At 37.5% G+C, this 19,659-nt stretch overlaps 3 protein-coding genes and 1 long non-coding RNA gene across 7 annotated transcripts; 1 reads left to right on the forward strand and 3 right to left on the reverse strand.

Moving 5' to 3' along the window:
• Positions 1 to 1,638: 1,638 nt before the first annotated feature.
• On the reverse strand, positions 1,639 to 6,824 carry rabl2 (RAB, member of RAS oncogene family-like 2). Of its 2 annotated transcripts, XM_037768545.1 has the most exons (9): positions 6,586 to 6,824; positions 6,223 to 6,370; positions 5,037 to 5,066; positions 4,781 to 4,860; positions 4,571 to 4,650; positions 3,507 to 3,618; positions 3,215 to 3,312; positions 2,892 to 2,975; positions 1,639 to 1,956 (listed from the first exon to the last, which is right to left on the reverse strand). In XM_037768545.1, the coding sequence occupies exons 2-9, from the start codon at positions 6,327 to 6,329 to the stop codon at positions 1,876 to 1,878; spliced, it is 672 nt and encodes a 223-aa protein (XP_037624473.1). In that variant the 5' UTR covers positions 6,330 to 6,370; positions 6,586 to 6,824; the 3' UTR covers positions 1,639 to 1,875. The 2 variants fall into 2 exon arrangements, with proteins under 2 accessions (XP_037624473.1, XP_037624474.1); XM_037768546.1 differs by lacking the exon at positions 6,223 to 6,370 and having other exon boundaries at positions 6,586 to 6,717.
• On the forward strand, positions 6,798 to 10,952 carry LOC119487560. Of its 3 annotated transcripts, XR_005206724.1 has the most exons (5): positions 6,798 to 6,935; positions 10,061 to 10,195; positions 10,279 to 10,441; positions 10,521 to 10,656; positions 10,770 to 10,952. It is a non-coding gene; the product is annotated as an uncharacterized LOC119487560 (long non-coding RNA). The 3 variants fall into 3 exon arrangements; XR_005206723.1 differs by lacking the exon at positions 10,770 to 10,952 and having other exon boundaries at positions 10,521 to 10,726; XR_005206725.1 differs by lacking the exon at positions 10,770 to 10,952 and having other exon boundaries at positions 6,810 to 6,940; positions 10,521 to 10,726.
• On the reverse strand, positions 10,005 to 12,574 carry odf3b (outer dense fiber of sperm tails 3B). The gene is made up of 7 exons (XM_037768544.1): positions 12,453 to 12,574; positions 11,478 to 11,593; positions 11,164 to 11,364; positions 10,731 to 10,832; positions 10,512 to 10,633; positions 10,271 to 10,411; positions 10,005 to 10,178 (listed from the first exon to the last, which is right to left on the reverse strand). Exons 2-7 carry the CDS (start codon positions 11,587 to 11,589, stop codon positions 10,086 to 10,088), a joined length of 771 nt encoding a protein of 256 aa, XP_037624472.1. The 5' UTR covers positions 11,590 to 11,593; positions 12,453 to 12,574; the 3' UTR covers positions 10,005 to 10,085.
• Positions 12,575 to 12,692: 118 nt separating this feature from the next.
• On the reverse strand, positions 12,693 to 18,962 carry zgc:77752 (uncharacterized protein LOC393862 homolog). Its single transcript, XM_037768535.1, has 13 exons — positions 18,809 to 18,962; positions 18,331 to 18,513; positions 18,143 to 18,223; positions 17,636 to 17,754; positions 16,625 to 16,762; positions 16,270 to 16,541; positions 15,869 to 16,171; positions 15,530 to 15,769; positions 15,326 to 15,442; positions 15,121 to 15,222; positions 14,871 to 14,951; positions 14,661 to 14,771; positions 12,693 to 14,565 (listed from the first exon to the last, which is right to left on the reverse strand). The coding sequence occupies exons 2-13, from the start codon at positions 18,510 to 18,512 to the stop codon at positions 14,443 to 14,445; spliced, it is 1,869 nt and encodes a 622-aa protein (XP_037624463.1). The 5' UTR covers position 18,513; positions 18,809 to 18,962; the 3' UTR covers positions 12,693 to 14,442.
• Positions 18,963 to 19,659: the final 697 nt, after the last annotated feature.

A 19,659-nucleotide genomic window follows, 5' to 3' on the forward strand; every position in this document is an offset into this window, starting at 1 on the left:
TGTTGTACCTTAAAGGGAGATTTGTCAAGTATTTAATACTCTTATCAACATGGGAGTGGACAAATATGTTGCTTTATGCAAATGTATGTAGATATTTATTATTGGAAATCAATTAACAAAACAAAGCCGGTCATCGTTGTGAAAGAATCCCCAACAGGGCGATGCTGCAGGTCTCTCATCGCCCTGAAGGGGTTTCTTTCACAACAATGACCTGATAGCTGTACATTATCCCGCTTATCACACGGCTACTTACTGAAGAAATCAATATTTTGACCCAAAAACAGTCTGCCAGAGTCTGACATCAGAGCTGCGTCCATAGCAACGGTCTGTTACAGAGAAACTATAGACCGCAGAAAAACGTGATTGACCAATCAGAATCGAGTATTCAACACAGCCGTGTAATAATGACAAATATTGTCCAGAAACCCTCACAGGTACTGCATTTAGCATTAAAAAAACATGCTCAAATCATAACATGGCAAACTGCAGCCCAACAGGCAACAACAGATGTCAGTGTGTCAGTGTACTGACTTGACTATGACTTGCCTCAAACTGCATGTGATTATCATAAAGTGGGCATGTCTGTAAAGGGGAGACTCGTGGGTACCCATAGAACCCATTTTCAGTCACATATCTTGAGGTTGGAGGTCAAAGGACCCCTTTGAAAATGGCCATGCCAGTTTTTCCTCGCCAAAATTTAGCGTAAATTTGGAGCCTTATTTAATCTCCTTTGCGACAAGCTAGTATGACATGGACAAGGTTTTTTAGTTTCATATGATAACAGTATCTTCACTCTAGCTTTCAAAATGAGCCCGCTACAACCTAAAAATCGTAGGTTGAGTTAATGCGTTAAAGAAATTAGTGGTAAGTTTAAAAAAAACAAAACGAATTTGCGTGAATGCATTATTGCATTAACTTTGACAGCCCTAATTCCAGTGTGATTTATTTTGAGTAAATGCCACACAAAACAGTCAAATATAATTACAAAAAATATATATACATGATTTCTGTGTACAACATAATCGTCATATGTAAACAATTGAATGATGTTAAATTGAGCGTCGCCTTCTGCCAGAAAACTGGTTTAATGTACTTCATGGCAACATTCCTGCTAATATGAACGGAGACACAGCTGGCTGAGCATTTCATTTCCCAAAAGTTCAATACAGCTGATGTCTACTCGTGCGTGACTGGCAGTTGTATCTTAATATAATGTGCTGAAGTTGACTACTTATTGCTCTTGTGCCTACTGCTGCTGGATCACAGCAAGTCGGAAAGAGACACATGATAACAGTTTTGGTTACATGGTACATTAAGTTTTCATTTAAAGGGTGCTGAAAACAGACTTTACATCATAAAATGAATGCAACAAAAGCAGCCGACAGATGCAGCTCCCCGCTGGCACTGCACACAACACTACACACTGATATCGAGAACAGCAGCAAATACGGCTCATAATCACACGTTCTCTTTACTCTGTGTGAGTTGGTTTTCAAAGCTTCACATTCTTATTACAAAATAAAAACCACATACAGACTCATTGTAGGATTTTCTACTATTATTATAGTAGATATTATTAAACAAAGTATGAATGACAAATCTAAAACAGCAGCTAAATAAACTTGGTAAACAACACAATTCCTAATAATTCCACCAGGTTTATTTCCCTGCCAATGTTGCTGGACAGAAGGAGGGCAGTGACTTAACTAAAAGACTGTCTGCCAACCTCCAGTGGTAGAATTACCATCCAATGGTATAAAAGCAGACCACCAAAATGACATAAAGACAAACAATGTCCCTGTAGAGCATCAACCCCAGAGGAGGATAACTTATCCATGAGATGACAAGACGGTTTGGAGGATCTGTAAACATCCGTCAGTCCAACTCGGGACTCTCTGCTTTCAATCCGTCTTCATCTGCTTCTGAATTATCTTCTTTCTTCTCCAGGTCGAAGTTCTAGAAGATAAGTGCAACGAATTACATCAATACAAACATGTTTTTACTTACACAACTCATTTCAGCAACAAAGACAAAATAGTAAATTAGTACATGCATTTTCCACATGAACAAAAAAAGTGATTTAAATTGTTTTGGCGTTAATGAATGGGTTTTGAGTAAATCTCCGGGTTAATATAGTCAACAAAAACAGAAACTAAAATGAAAACAAGTCAGTAAAAAAGATTCTTAGTACACTGAAACTAAATAAAAATGATATCCTTTAAGAAAAACTAAACTGAAATAATATTGCCCGGGTAAAAACTAATAAAAATGAAAGTAAATTCATTTCAGTTTTAGGTTGTTTTTTTAGCTGTAATATATAACTACCGAAAAAATGAGACCGCAGGAATTTCCGTCAAGTTGTGTGACATCTTCCTGAACCAGGAGATGGTGCTGTGGCTCAATTGCTCCACATTGGACACTAAAGTAGCTCCAAGATTAAACATTATGGCCATTCCTACACAGTTCTCCAACCATGTGTACTATTTTGTATGTATATATAGCTACATACTTCTGAGACATTATAGCTGGCCCTAACAAAAACAAACTAAAACTACAGTAAAACTAAATATATAAACTATATCTAAACCTTTTTGAAAAACTGAAACTAAACTTAAGCTAGCAAACATACTCTGAAAACTAACTACAACTAAACTAAAATGAAACTGAAAAGACAAAACATAAAATTAAATAAAAACTGATTGGAACTTCAAAACTATTATAACCTTGGTAAGCATCTGAAGGACTTCTATTAAAAGGATGGCAGATTATAAACCAATTATGAGCACTTTTTATGTTAAGCCTCCTTTAGCTACGGTTGTATGAAATTACAGCAGCTTAAAAGACGAGCACATCGGTGATCAGACTGTGTTTTGGTATTCAGAGAGGTGTACCTCTAATTCTTGCAACACCTCATCCATGAAGTCGCTGGGGTTTTGCTTGTAGTCCACCGCTCTCTTGATCATCTCTCTGAACATCTGTTGTGACAGTTACAGTCAGAAACATCAACACACAGGGGCAGTTCAAGTGGTCTGGACAATTTATTAGATTAAACTGAATTATAGGGTGAATTAATTTGATTCTTCGGTTTATAAAATGAGCACTGTCCATCTTGTTGTAACCTAGTACATTCAGTCAACAGTAAAACTACTAATGAGTTTGAAATGCATGAAGAAGTGAACTTGGAAAAGCAGGAGAATAAAGAAGAAGTTCAAACCTTAACTACATTAGTCCCGTCAGCCGCTGATACAAAGTAAAATGGGAGTCCTTGCTTCTTCCCAAAGTGAAAGCTCCTCTGCGTGACCTTCAAATCAGCTGCAGATACAGAAAACAAACATGTTCGCATCTGTAATTCTAGAGTAAATTGTGTTGGTCACACAATTAATCAAAAGGATAGAGCAAATAGGCAATGTGTGCAAACTGAAAAAAACAACATTATCCTGATGTAACACTAACATTTAATACAATAAGAGCTGAATATTCATTGTTGTGTGCAGTGTCAGACTCACCATCAATTTTGTTGGCCACCACACAACAGGGTATCTCCGGTCTGTACTCTCTCAGCTCCTTATACCAGCTGGCCAGATTCTTATACGTGATCTTCCTTTGAACATCAAAAACCTAACAGAAAGAAGATGAGTTAACAAAAGAGTTCAGCTTTATTTGCTGACAGTTACAGAGTGGCACCTCCTCAGTTTATCTGGTGCATTTCAGCAGTCATCTAACATGTCCTTGTTGACTTCTCTGTGAGAGATTTGCCATCAAATCCAAAACATAACTACATTTTCGAGAGATAAACCCGTCAAGGCCAAAGGAACAAGTTTAATATACACTAGACAGGTGGATCTTGCTCAATGATATATACGTGTAAATAACACATATTTTGGACCTTTTTATGGAAACAGTTGTTTAAGTAATCAATCTGAAATAATGTATTCCATACTTTTCTGTAGGGATGCACCGATCCAACTTTTTCAGTCCCGATACCGATAGTGATACCTGGGCTTTGGGTATCGGCCGATACCAGTGTTTAATTAATAAGCTGTATGTCTCACTGTGTGGAAGTGACTGGGGTCACTCTGTTACGTGTAAGGCCTTAATTTAAACATTGCTTTCCTAACTTTGTAAAACAAAATGTAACAAATACATTGATAAAAATTTACTGAATTGCTATTTATTATTAAAATAATAAATCATACACCAGCAACTTGGTAAAAATCTTCAGAAACAACAGGAATTACAGTTCAGGTGTAAACCTTTTAAATGCAGCAACAAATTGGTCAAAAACGTAAACAGGAACTAAAATTCCAGTACATAATGTATATAGTAATAGTATACAAACATAAAATTAAATTGAATAGATCGGCCCCATTGTCACTGATATCCGATCCAGCTATTTGAGTCAGTATCGGCCCGATATCTGATCCGGTATCGGTGCATCCCTACTTTTCTGAATACTTTTTATAGTCACTAGTTGTGCGACCTCCCTGCATGGTCCTGGCGGGAAGCGAGAGAGGACAGGATTTGATTATTACTGAAAGGCACCTGTCTTGAAACCAAGAGTGTGTTTTACCATGATGCATGCGTGTGCTTTGTGGTAGTATGAGGGATGCATGCTCTGAAACCTCTCCTGACCAGCGGTGTCCCAGAAATCTGTGAATCAAAAAACAAAAACCATCCTTTCTGATTCAAGCTTTACATACAGAGGATTATCAACTGTGTAAAAAATTGATTTCCAGTGGTCACTGAGAGCAGAACAAAAAGCTATTAGCACAATACATACCGACCGCTACTGTCTTGTTTCCTACAGTGGCTGTGTGTTTGTAGAGAGTCAAAGCGTAGGTTGACAACTGCTGGGGACGACTGTAGAAAGAGTTAAGGATCTTAAAGCTTTCAGGACAGACAGTCTGCTGTGTTGGAGGCATGCCATCTTGGCCTTAAACAGCATGTTCCTATGCACACTGTAATGGACCATATAATATATGACTTACATAAATGACTGACACAGATATGGTTCATTTTAGCTGAAAAAAGGATACTATTCGTCCATGAGAAACCTCTCCATCAGCCTACAAGAGAGAGAGAGAGAGAGAAAGCAACAATAATAAGATAAGATAAGATAAGATGAACCTTTATTAATCCCCGGGGGGAAATTCAGGTGTCAAAGCAGCAAAGCTCAGATATAGAGGTACAGGTGTACAAAAAGATTATTAAACAATAAATAGAAATACAGAATATACATAGTGAATGGACATAGCGTGTACCGTCCGTCAATAAAAAAAATGTATTGTACAATAAATAGATGTAAAATGTGCAGTCTATAAAATGGTATATGGGATGTAGTGTAAAGTAAGTTTCAAGTTTAAAGTGCACCAGTGGTTAGGAGAGGTGGTTGCAGGTAGTGCAGATAGATACAGATAGTCCAGATACTACATGTTTTAAGTTTAAGGTAGTGCAGATAGATCCAGATAGATCCAGATAGTGCAGATAGTGCATGTTTTAAGTTTAAGATAGCTCCAGATAGATCCAGATAGATCCAGATAGTGCAGATAGTGCATGTTTTAAGTTTAAGATAGCTCCAGATAGATCCAGATAGATCCAGATAGATCCAGATAGTGCATGTTTTAAGTTTAAGATAGTGCAGATAGATCCAGATAGTGCAGATAGTGCAGATAGTGCAGATGGTGCATGTTTTAAGTTTAAGATAGTGCAGATAGTGCAGATAGATCCAGATAGAGCAGATAGTGCAGATAGTGCAGATAGTGCAGATAGAGCAGATAGAGCAGATAGAGCAGATAGAGCAGATAGTGCAGATAGTGCAGATAGTGCAGATAGTGCAGATAGTGCAGATAGTGCAGATAGAGCAGATAGAGCAGATAGTGCAGATAGTGCAGATAGTGCAGATAGTGCAGATAGTGCAGATAGTGCAGATAGTGCAGATAGTGCAGATAGAGCAGATAGAGCAGATAGAGCAGATAGAGCAGATGGTGCAGATGGTGCAGATGGTGCAGATGGTGCATGTTTTAAGTTTAAGATAGATCCAGATAGATCCAGATAGTGCATGTTTTAAGCTTAAGATAGTGCAGATGGGCTGTAATGCAGATGGGCTGTAATGCAATGTTAGACAGGACATAACAGATAATATGCTGAAGAAAGTTACAAATATTATAAAACACAAAACAGCCACAAGGAGCTTACTACAAGCTTTCTTCCTGTGATACTCACTTAGATTTACCAACAGCACTGTCTCCCAGACAGATGATCTTCACCTGCTCGTTTGAATCATACTTCTTCTGGTCCAGTTCAGGGATGCAGCCGACGTCTCCAGCCATCCTTAGTCTCACTTTAAACGTTATATCTGGGATGTGTGTGACTAGGATGAATGTATTAGCCAGCAAGTGCAAGTGGAAAAGTATCTTAGTCTCCTAGAGGAGCTATAGCATCAGATGGTCTATTGGTAATGAGTGTTAGCTAGCTAGCTTTGTGTGCTTCGTCTGTCCTCCTCATATCAATATAACAGATGCTAGCTGGAACTGAGAATAGTCATTGATTACATTTGTCTTTTAAAGCTCTTATTTGTGTTGTTACCTTGACAACCTGAAGCCCTGGAGGAGGTGAACCGTTACCTTGACAACCTGAATCCCTGGAGGAGGCATCGACTCGGCTAGCTGAAGTAGCTTTGTTAGCATGTATTTAGCGACGTTATAAACGGTCCGTGTCCAGATGTCTGCTGTCCGTCTGGTGTACAATATGTTTATCTATCACAAGGACAAGTTGAGTTAGTTTTCACTAATCTTTGTGTTCAGATATTAACGTTAAAGGTTTGTGTGTTTCTTGATGTCGCCGACGGTTTCTGGTTTCTATGCAACGGGGGACGCCTGAAGGACCACTGACGTCATGGCTCCAAGGTGTCCTTAACAGGTGCCTGTCAAGAATTGGTGAGGTATTTTCTTTATTGAGTGACAATTTTTTTTTAATGTCTTTTTAAGAATAAGCTGTAAGATAAATTTGTTTTTAACACATTTTACCGAATTTTGATTATGAATTACCATGTCATTATGGTAGAAAAATGTCATGAAAGAAAAGTCATAGTATAGTATGTCGAGAATTTATTTTTAAAAATGTCATAGTATATTATGTCGAAAAAATTCTTGAACAAACGTCATAGTAAAGTATATAGAAAGATTTCATGAAAGAAAGTAATAGTATTGTATGTCGAAAAATTATTTTAAAAAAGTCATAATATAGTATGTCGAAAATGTATTTAAAAAAAAAGAAAAAAGAAAAAATTCTTGAACAAAAGTCATAGTAAAGTATGTCGAAAGATTTCATGAAAAAAAAGTCACTGTATTGTATGTCAAAAATGTTTGTAAAAAAATGTCATGAAAAAAAAGGCATACAATATATTGTATGCCTTTTTTTTCATGACATTTTTTTAGTATGTCGGAAAAAGTCATCGTATAGTATGTCAAAAAATTTCATGCAAAAAAAGTCATAGTATATTATGTCGAAAATTTATTTTAAAAATGTTATAGTATATTATGTCGAAAAAAATCTTGAACAAAAGCCATAGTAAAATAAATATGTTTGTCTATCAGAAGGAGAAGTTTGTTAATTAGCTGCACTAATCTTTGTGTTCAGATATTAAAGTTAACAGTTTGGTATTTTCTTTATTGAGTGACAATTATTTTAATGTCTTTTTAAGAATAAGCTGTAAGATAAAAATTTGTTTTTAACACATTTTACCGAATTTTGATTATGAATTACCATGTCATTATGGTAGAAAAATGTCATGAAAGAAAAGTCATAGTATTGTATGTCGAAAATGTATTTTAAAAAAGTCATAGTATATTATGTCGAAAAAATTCTTGAACAAACGTCATAGTATAGTATATAGAAAGATTTCATGAAAGAAAGTAATAGTATTGTATGTCGAAAATTTATTTTAAAAAAGTCATAGTATATTATGTCGAAAAAATTCTTGAACAAAAGTCATAGTAAAGTATGTCGAAAGATTTCATGAAAAAAAAGTCACTGTATTGTATGTCAAAAATGTTTGTAAAAAAATGTCATGAAAAAAAGCATACAATATATTGTATGCTTTTTTTCATGACATTTTTTTAGTATGTCGGAAAAAGTCATCATATAGTATGTCAAAAAATGTCATGCAAAAAAAGTCATAGTATATTATGTCGAAAAAATTCTTGAACAAAAGTCGTAGTATAGTATGTCGAAAGATTTCATGAATGAAAGGCATAGTAAAGTATGTCCAAACATTTTGTGTAAAAAAAAGTCATAGTATAGTATCTCGAAAGATTTCATGAAAAACAAGTCAAAGTATTGTATGTCGCACATTTTTGTAAAAGAATGTCATGAAAAAAAAGTCATACTATAGTATGTCGGAAAACGTTATCGTGTATTATGTCAAAACATTTTGTGGAAAAAAGGTCATAGTATAGTATGTCGAAAATTTATTTTAAAAATGTCATAGTATATTATGTCGAAAAAAATCTTGAACAAAAGTCATAGTAAAGTAAATATGTTTGTCTATCAGAAGGAGAAGTTTGTTGATTAGCTGCACTAATCTTTGTGTTCAGATATTAAAGTTAACAGTTTGGTATTTTCTTTATTGAGTGACAATTATTTTAATGTCTTTTTAAGAATAAGCTGTAAGATAAAAATTTGTTTTTAACACATTTTACCGAATTTTGATTATGAATAACCATGTCATTATGGTAGAAAAATGTCATGAAAGAAAAGTCATAGTATTGTATGTCGAAAATTTATTTTAAAAAAGTCATAGTATATGTCGAAAAAATTCTTGAACAAAAGTCATAGTAAAGTATGTCGAAAGATTTCATGAAAAAAAGTCACTGTATTGTATGTCAAAAATGTTTGTAAAAAAATGTCATGAAAAAAAGTCATAGTATAGTATGTCGAAAGATTACATGAATAAAAGGCATAGTATAGCATGCACTTCTGTTACGTCATGTAAACAAACCACATAGGCTACCTATCAGCCATGCACTCGAGATCAGACTGGAGACATAACCATTTATCTTCCTGAGGCATCTCCCTGTGACCTTATTTCGTTTTTTTTAGTGAAATGAGGATGTATTGTATTAATAACTCCACATTTCAACTTTTTTATCACTTTTTTCGATACACCATACTATGACTTTTTTCTACATACTAAACTATGACGTTTTTTTCAACATACTGTATTATAACTTTTTTCGGCATACGATTTCATGAAAAAAAAGTCATAGTAAAGTATGTCGCAACATTTAGTGTAAAAAAAGTCAGAATAGCATGTTGAAACATTTACTGAAAAAAACAGTCATAATATAGTATGTCGAAAAATTTTGTGAAAAAAAGTAAGTATAGTTTGTCGAAAAAAGTCCTAGAATAATATGTTGAAAAATTTCATTAAAAAAAAATCATAGTATAGTATGTTGAAATATTTCATGAAAAAAAGTCATAGTATAATATGTCGAAAAATGTCATGAAAAAAATGTCATAGGTTATTATGTCGAAAAATTTCTTGAAAAAAGTCATAGTAGTATGTCAAAAAATTTCGTGGAAAAATAAGTCATAGTATAGTATATAGAAACATTTCATGAAAAGAAGTCTTAGTATAGTGTGATGAAATATTTCATGAAAAAAAGTCATAGTATTGTATGTCGAAAATTTTTGTAAAAAAATCTCATAGTATATTAAGTCGAAAAATTTCATTAAAAAAATTCATAGTATAGTATGTCGAAAAATGTAATGGAAAACAAATTTCTGTGTGAATTTTTCAGACTTTGTTTAAAATACTTTCTTAAAAGTCATGTTACTTTAATACAAATGTCAGACACGTGTTACTCACGAAACCCTCTTTTTAAATTCAGTATAATTTACTTCAAACACAGATAGTGTTCATAACCCTGACAAAGTGGCAAAGTACTAATACAATAGGGTCAATACATGTGGTAAAAAAATCTGGTCTCAATAATCCTGTGCAGTTTCCTTTTTGTGCTTTATTGTGCTTTATTGTGCTTTATCCTGTGTGAATTTCCAGTTAAAAACAGAGATCATAGGTAACATTATTCAGCCGCATCTAAAATGAGGGGTGAGATGAATTCCGAGTGACGCAGTCCAAAGGAGAAGCTTGGAGCTTTGGCTCTTGTGAAGGTCACCTAGGAAGAGGAAAAATGTCAGTGAAGAAACAAAACACTAAAAATTTGGGGCCTTTGTGATGATCAAGTAAATATAATATGTGTTTTCTTACCTGCTCAGGATAGTGTGCACCAGGACCTGGTTTCTTTGTGGTTTCACCGGGTGGGAAGTTGCGTCCTGTCATGCTAAACCGGGGAGCTTTTTGCCTATAAAGACAAGGGTCCACAACTCTGTAGGCAGAAGGGCCAGGAGTCTGGAGGGTAAATAAAAGTATTGAAAACAGGTAAATCACAGGATTTCTAGATTTTTTTAAATTCTTATTCTCTTAAGGAAATTGTTTGACATTCATAAACCTTCTTCAGGTCTTCATCGAAGCTTCCAGTTTTGCTGCGGCCACAGAATGAGTAGGAGCGAGCTGTAGATGACACCACAGTGTTGTGCCCCAGCACTGGGGGCAGAGAGTAGGAGGCTGGACCTGCAGTATGAGTGACAAGGGAGGTTTGTATCCTATGTTCCATGACATTTTGTAAACCACAGCTCAAATAAAGTTGGCACCAAATACAATATATTACCTGGTGTGTGGATATTGTTGAGTTCTTTGCTCCTCCCAGACAGAGAATAAGCAGGAGCAGAGCGGAAGATCGACTTTCCTGAATGCTCTGGAGAGTATTCGCCTGAAACACCAAAGAAAGTTACATAAAAACACTGCTGACAGGTAAACTCAAATGACAATAGTGTGCATCATGACCGAAAGTGGCATATTGTCAGCCTTCAGTAAATAGTCTGAGATTTCAGAACAGCAGTATTTCATTTTCATGGGCTTTTAGAAAAATGACATTCTATACTATGACTTTTTTTTTTTTTTTTTACTTTTTTCAACATAATGTACTATGACTTTTCCTACATACTATTCTACTTTTTACCTTATTTTAACTTTTTTCGACAAACCATACTATGACTTTCTTTTTAGAAAAACTGTCTTAATGCATAAGGGGTTTTGCTGACCTGGTCCAGGGGCCTGGAACAGTTTTAGCTCCTTTGGACGGCTGCAGAGTGAAAATGCAGGAGTGCCGTCTCGGCCCACTCTGGTGATGTTGGAGGGGATGAGGTAGCTTGTTCCAGGGAAGCTCTCACACCTGTGGTCATGACGTACCCCAAAGCTGAACATTGGTGCTTTGTATTTAGTAGGGTCATGTTTAGAAATACCTTTATAGAGGAGATAAGGACAAACAATATCAGTTATAATAATAATAATAATAATAATAATAATGATAATAATGATGGTGTTGGTGGTGAAAAAGAGGCCATTATAGCTATACCTGTGAGTCCAGGCAATGCATACTTGGGCCCTGGACTGCCGTAGAGGGCAGCTATGGGCCCTCTTGGCTTGTGGGGCCTCCAGGTCCCAACCCAAGCTTCGGTGCTTGCCATTACCCTGAGGGAGAGATGGATTGGGACCAAAAGCATGTTGATAAATTGGCGAAGAAAACAAAGAAAAAGAACAATGTGTCCCTTACACTCACCAGTGCTCATCGGTATGTTGTGGCATAAAAAACAAAAAACAAATTCCAGGCAAATTGAACGGCCTTTAATGAATATTGGCTAGTACATTATGAAATAACATCAATGCGTATCGGCATACTTGCCTTCTCAGGGTGTCTTGACACACATATCTTTTAAATTAGAAATCTAGCTCTCATTAGAATCACTAACAGGTCTGTATAGGTCTTTGTGTTTGTTCAGAGTCCACTCTAAGCTTGGTGAATATTCCTTTACATTATGTGCTGCACATGCCTGGGACTCTTTGCAACAAGCTCTTAAAGAGGGGGTATTATGCGAGAGATTTTAATGTTACTTAGGTGCTGTTAAAGTGGCAATCGTCAGTCCTGGTTGACTGAGTAAAAACTGTTTTTTAATTCCATTGTCAAACAGATTTTAGTTTAGTTTTGTTAATTTTACCATGAATGTATATAGCTGAATTAAATAGCTATTCAGGGTATAAAACACTTGTCACAGGCAGGTTAATCATGAATCATTCTACTGGTAGCAATTTCTGTAACTTACACTACATCTAATATTAAGCCTACACAGCAGTGAAAATTACTGCAGTCACTTAATTAAAAACATTTTCAACCAACGCTACACCAAAACCAGTGAACACATCATACAACCCAGAGTAGCCTGTTATACAATCCCAAGATGTCTACCAAGTGCATATGAACTTATGAAATCAGTGACTTGCTTTGAGTTCAGTTCAGTTACGGACTTAAAATGAATAGATGAATCATTTTTACCTTATTTATCCCGATCCTGCCGTGTCTTTCTATACCAGGTTATGGGTATTATGGTCAGATCCCCGGAGCTGAGCATGTGCACTGAACCCAAACACCGATTGCTTAGTGCTTGTCAACTTCACTATGACAACGGTGCCATGGAGACAACTCTTTGACTTAATAATGTGTTGTGTGTGAATGTGAGTGCCAACAGTGCAGGCCAAGTAAAGGAATGTCCAATATGTTATTACAGAAAACACAGTATGCAGATGGTGTAAATGATTTATTAGACATGAAAGGCTGAAACAGGCCACAGAAGCACACTGTTTGGATTTAACCTGCTAGTGCTAAGTTACAGTAGCTGACATGCTATTTATAGTAGACATGAAACAAAATGTATTAGCCTACGGTAAACATTGCATCTGTGTCATTTATTAATTCTAATGTAGGGGCTTTATTTCAAGTCTAACCACTGTTGTTAAGTGAATTAGGCCTAGGGCCCCACCCTCTCTTAGATGCACCCACCTGACTTTTTTTTTTTAACTCATAGCCTATAATTAATTGTGGTACGTTCGTGTTCAAATATGAGGTGGTGTGGGTCTGAGAGATCAATCTTCTTTATCCACTGACGTTGTACCAATTGTTAATAAAGAGCAATGAATGCTTGAAAAGGATATGGATGTAAACGCAAAAATCTATATGACATCTTATGTTTCTTTTTTAAAGCTTGGCATATTTTTGCACATTTATTGCCGTGAGTGAGTGGTAGTATGCGGAAGTATGAGCAAAAACAACATAAACACAGTATTTTAGCGCCAGAGAGAGCAATTAAACTGAGTTTAGGCTGAGACAGGAGTGGGGGAGATCATAGTTCTTATTACATGGTTGGCAAGTTATTTAATATATAGATAGCTGGTGTTGATTTCACATCCGTTGTGTACTTTTTAGTGTATATTTTGTAAAGGGGGAAGATATAATTGAGTATCAGTAAGGTTTGGAGGGGGACTCCAGAAGTCAAATCTCGCCAAGCTCTCCAAAAAGACCCGTCCTAATTTGCCTTTTTCACAGAAGACATTTCAACTGGTCATAGTAGGAAATGCACAGAATCCCAGAGGTGTTACTAATAACATTAACCATGGCTCTGTTCCCAGTAAGTTACGACAGTGTGACAGTGAGCATGCACAATACCAGGACCCTAAATCTGAAGCAGCTAAATGGAATTTAGCTATAATTAAATGTATTATTTACCCCTGTGTTTCCTACTGTGGCATGCCAAAACGTCTTATGTAAAAGGACCTATTAGGGTGAGTTGTCATAAAGTGGGAGTACACTGCCTATTGTGGGACACCTAAGCTCCAGTGGGTGTAGGTCTTCCTCAAACAAATAAAAGTATTGATATTTGAGGTCTTTCTAATATGCCTAAATGCTTCAAAACTATTACAGTCTTTATTCATTATTCATTATTTATTGTCTTATTGTTTGTTTGATGTTCAATTCTCCATGTAACATCCACACATAAGCCTAGGTTTTGTAACAGCAATAACATTGTAAGTAGTACAATTACCGAACATGGGATTGCACATTTAGCCTTGAGTGTTTCCTACATTAATTAAGGTGATTTTTAGGCCTTTTAACAGACTTTTCAGTGTCCCACATTTCGCACATGACTGTCCCACATTAGAAAAACAAGATTTGTCTAAGAAAACTTGGCATTGGAGTACTGATATGTCTACCATTTCTTTCATGAGTGTGATATATGCATTTTTTTTTTTTTTTTTTTATTTGATTAGGACACATCCTGGGGATTTCGGAGTGGTACTGGGTGTGAATTTAATGTATTAGCTTCATATCATAATATATTCCAGAAATCTGAAATGCAAAAATCATCTCACATTAGGCTAATTCACTATACACCTTGATTTTTCCCACAGTTAGGTGCCCAGAATGAAATACCACCAACTTCTGAGATAAAAACTGCAGTTAGTTTTTATTCCGATGTTGTCTCTGCTCTTTAAAGTGTAGCATTGGTGCTGCTGGCCCTCCTGAGGTATATGTAGTTGTGGAAGGTTTCTCTCAAACTCGCCTTCAGGACTGTCATCAAAGTTGCAAGGCTTCCCATTTCCTCCTGGTGGCGCTGTTGATGGATTTTTTTTTAAAGAAAAGTCTAATTATTAGTCTAATGGTACTGCAAGAACACTTTAACATACTATAATTGCATGTGTCTCTTACCCTTGTGAGTGCCCGCATCAGTCGTTGCAGCACTGCCTCCTCTCTGTGTGGACACAAGCTGGTCACCGAGCTCACACAGCTCAGTAGACAATAGATGGTGTCTCTCTGCGGCTGTAATAATGTAATATTGCAAATAACTTTTTTAAATCAAAGAGGAAATGTATCTTAAGAGGAATACTCAAGAGTAAAAGATGACTTCTGTTTCTTTACCTTCTTGAGCACACTGAGGGGCTTCCTGTTGTTTGCTCCACAACTCAACCTTTCTACATCGTCTGCACTCAGAACAGGCTCCTGGAGGAGGGTGAAAGAAACAGAGATAAGACTGAGAGAAAGATGTTTTCCACAGTATGGGAAGTGAAAACTGAAACTCAAAATGTCAAGGTGTATTTTGTTTTTACTTCACAACCCCAGGGTAAATTGAGAATACTGGAATTATGTCTTCTTGTTTGATGCCACAGACCTTTAACTTGTCCAGCCACGTCCACAACAGACAACTGAGAACCTGAGGATCTGACTCGGTGACCAGCAGAGCCCAGCCACAGTCACTACTGTTCAGTTCCTCCTGTTGAAAAGGTGAGTGATGGTATTAATTCAGTGGCTTTTAGAGCTCAAAATCAAAGTGATATGTTCTGATGTAAAACCAGGTTGGCACCAGTGTTTTTCACCTGCAGCAGAGCCGATCTTTGCAGGACGGCTTCTCCTGGAGGACCAGGGTCTGCCATCGCCTTAGCAACAGCACGGGCGACTGAGGTCGGGCCTGGATTATGTGGATTTCTGCACAACTTCATGGGACATACACATCAAAATGTTTTAAAGCATTCACATCATCTTTATTTGCTTTATGTTTTCATAGTAAGAATCACAGTTACCTCAGTGTTGGAGCTGTATTTGGGAAGCGCCTTAGACCTCATAGCACAGTTGTTGCTGGTTGTCATGCTAGATATTGGGATGTTGAGTGTATGAGATTCCTTCATGGTGGTCTGGTGGCCTGGTGAAAATGAGGCAAGCATCGGACTACCTGGTCTCAGATCAGGTCGTAACAGATCCTGTACGGACCACTGTCTCTCATTCCCAAGTGCTGGTGTGCAGTATGGACTAAACTCCAGACCCTTCAGGACAGAATGCAACAAAGTGAGAAAAGCCTCAATGACCAGTTTGATTTTTTCAGAAACTTTATGTAATTGTGGACGAATAATGTGAAATTGGACCTCATTTACTGCGAACTTGCTGAGGTCAGACTCGCTGTAGCTGCGTTTGTCCAGCAGCACCTCTCTCTTCCTCTCCAGGAATCCCAGTGGCTCGTCCCAGGAGGACACCGACTCTGAGCTCACCCGCGACCCCTTGTGACCCTCCCTCAGTAAGGGCAAGTACTGTTTGGCCGCCAGGATCTCCCTCACACTCCTGTTCATGGTCCTGAGTGCTGACCTCTTCTCCAGCTCAGCCTGGATCTCTGGAGGAGCAGGGAGACCCTGGGCTAAGCAGGACAGATGCATACACAGGAGGTACACCATCTAATGGGAGGACAGAAATGAGTAGGTAAACTGTTCTACAGTGCAGTCGGGTACGTTCATGACAAAAGATTTCTGTAGTATAATGATAAAGTCCTGACCTTGGGTGTTTGTCTGAGGGTGCGTGCCTCCTGGCCATGCAGCAGTATCGCCTGTCGGTTTAGGTAGTGCTGCAGGGTGAAAGGGACTCCGTGCCGCAGGCTGAGGTCTGGGTATTGGACCAGCTGTGTGCCGAGCAGGCGAGCAAAGTCAAACACCTGGCTGAGCTGCGCCCGAGTTTGGATAGAGTGTGGCCGTTTAATTCGTACGTAGTGGACGGCCTCACTCGGGCTGATGCGCAGGGTGTAAATCAAGTAACAGGCTATCAGAACACCTGTTGAGCAGCAAGAAGACACAAGCTGACACACACACAGTGTTTACATGAACAGCAGATACAGTATGTATGTTTATTCCTACCTGTCCTGCCCAGGCCTGCGTGGCAGTGCACAGCCACTCTTCCCTCGCTCACTGCAAAGGCCAAAACCTTCACCCCATCAATCATACCGACGAGAGAGGTCACACCGAAATCTTGCATCCCAAAGTTGTAAAAGTAAACTGCAAAAATACAAATATGAGCACGCATGAATGCATTTAGGATCATAATGGACATTCACAAGGATTAATTGTGTTTGTGGGTTACTTAATAATGTAGGAAATCACATTACATAATGCAACGTGAAATTAGTTGCTGCCAGGGGTGGAAAGTAAATTTACTCAAGTACCGTACTTAAGTATAAATTTGAGGTACTACTTATTCTACTTGAGTATTTCTATCTTCTGCTACTTTATACTTCTACTCTACTACATCTCACAGGGAAATTTTGTACTTTTTACTCCACTATACTTATCTGACAGCTTTAGTGACTACAGTATTTACTTTGTAGATTCAGATTAACGATACAAAAATATAATACGCAAATAAATTATATTATTATATCAATAAGGCTTTAATGGTTCCCAGGGGGAATTCACAAGCTACACAGCAGTATGTAAATAATTTATAAAATATATATAAATAAATTAAAATGAGCTGCAACATCAAAGTGATAAACACATTAATGCATCACTAATTAATAATCCAATAAAGTAATATATATTTTCTCTAAAAAAAATGGGCCATTCTGCATAATGAGTACTTTTACTTTTGGTACTATAAATATATTTTGATGCTAATACTTTTGTACTTTTATTGTAGTAATTCAATGCAGGACTTTTACTTGTAACAGAGTATTTCTACACTGTGGTATTTCTACTTTTACTTAAGTAAAATATGTGAGTTCTTCTTCCATCACTGGTTCCCATTGACACAAACCTGTAACTGTCTCTCATAATATTTGTTCATCCATAACTGTTTCTGTTTATTTACATTTCCCACATTGTGAGTGGTACAGTCTTCCATGTTGTGTATTTACTGTATCGAGATCTCACTGTCATTGTCCATGAAGATCTGTGGAGAGTATGTGAAGCCACTTCCAGGGTCTAGTGGAGGTCCACAATGAGCGTGCTCTCCAGGGAGCTGCATGTTGATGATTGATTTGATGTTCAACCTGGGAAAAAGTCATACATTATGAACACAACTTTTGACCCTAGTGCTGGGTTTGTAATATTTGTGTAGTAATATTTCTTGTAATAATATGTCCATAATTCGATGAATTGATTAGTGTAATTAAAAAGCAATGATGCCGATGTCTTATCTTCATTTTACCCAATAAAAGTAACAGAAGGTTGTTGTTGTCATCTAGATCCGTTTCCCCACTTTGTTTTCAACTAATTACCTGTACGTGTGCCGGGGGTTACACAATAATAATGTTGTCACACCTTTTAAGAAGGCTTATAATTCCTACAACTACTCATGTATCATGCATACCCATGCACTGCACAGACACACGGGAGATCAACACAAACCCTGCAGGAATAACAATCAACTGTGATTACCTTTGAAATTGTTCTATGATGTTGTACTTCTCAATTAGATGATTGGATGGTCGTGCCATGGCAATAATGTCATCTGTCACCCTGCAATAGGAAGAAGTTCATAATGAGTATTAAATTGCCACTTAGCTGTTTTTGATACAGCATCTACATACAGTAACACCTGTGAGACTGCAGTCACTTAGTCTCACCAGGAGGAGAAAACGCCTCGAATGAGCTGCTGACTTGGTTTCCAACCCTCTGGTCCTTCATAGCGGCAGTCCATTCCTCCACAGGCCAGCAGACAGAGGAGCTTGGGTGGGATAGCCCTCACCAGGTTCTCCCTGGCCTGGGAGTAGGAAGGCTGGGGCACTGGTATCAAGGTCGGCATCATCCTGCACCAGGAGAAACCCCCCCCCAAGATCAGCCTGAGCTATCACACTGTAGACATGAAGGACTTTGCTCCAACTGGTCCACATTGTATGTGAGCTTTTGACAAAGACACAGCTTGTTAAACCGACCATTTTTGTAGTTGTGTGTTGTTAGATTTTGCAGTTATTCAGCATATTGTGCAAGACTCGCAATACTAAAGTAGAATTAGCAAAACAAATTCAATCAAAGGGCTGTAAAGGATATAAAAAAAAGTAAGCAGAATATAATATAATGAAAGAAATCAAATTTAAAACTTACCTTTTTGATTATGTTGCACAGTGGAGCTGTAAATCCCATTTAATGTATTTCCTGGGTTTAAGGGTGCAGGAAAGTGAAGAAAAAAGGGTGCTGAAAGCAGCAGAACACACATGTGCTCCTCTGTGCTGATTGCTGCTTACAGATACTGTACACACACATTGTGTTGACCCAGCTCCACTAATCCTGATTAGCTGTCATAATTACATTATGACAGACATTCACATATCATAGCAAGCCAATTATATCATGCTTATACCTTCACCTGTAAACACTATATGAAGGTCCTAATTACCTGGCACCAGCTACACATTCAGATTGTGAAGCAGAGAAAATCTGAATTGTTTATCTCACTACTATTAATAAGCACCGATAGGGTGTGACTTTGAAAGAACAAAATAATGTTCATGTATCCTGGTGTCGTATGCAAACACACCAGCGCCGTCTCTCCCTTCACCACTTACCACTAACAGATTTAAACATACTGTGAATGAGTGGAATAGCCACCCTAAAAGTAGTAGATGTTGAAAAACTATTTAAAAACCTGACTTCCTAAAATGCATGACATTTATTTCACTAGTATGTCTTTCTCTTAAGGATCAAGCATGAAGCAGAAAACTGACAAGTATCACAGGCTTGTTGTTTTGTGCCTTTGAAACATTGTAGATCACTCACTTGTCTGCTGGAGCGGCTCTGGACGTATCATCACCCCCTGCAGTGCAGCAATAGGAACAGCATGATAGTGATGGGGATATATCTCTCTCTTCTGTTGTGTGAGGACGGCAGCGTTACCTCAGTTTACTTTTGTTCTTCCATGCACCTTACAACACCCACACTCCATGCCTTGTTAATGT

The sequence above is a fragment of the Sebastes umbrosus genome, chromosome 4 (genome assembly GCF_015220745.1).
Source record: "Sebastes umbrosus isolate fSebUmb1 chromosome 4, fSebUmb1.pri, whole genome shotgun sequence".
Taxonomy (NCBI): Eukaryota; Metazoa; Chordata; class Actinopteri; order Perciformes; family Sebastidae; genus Sebastes; species Sebastes umbrosus.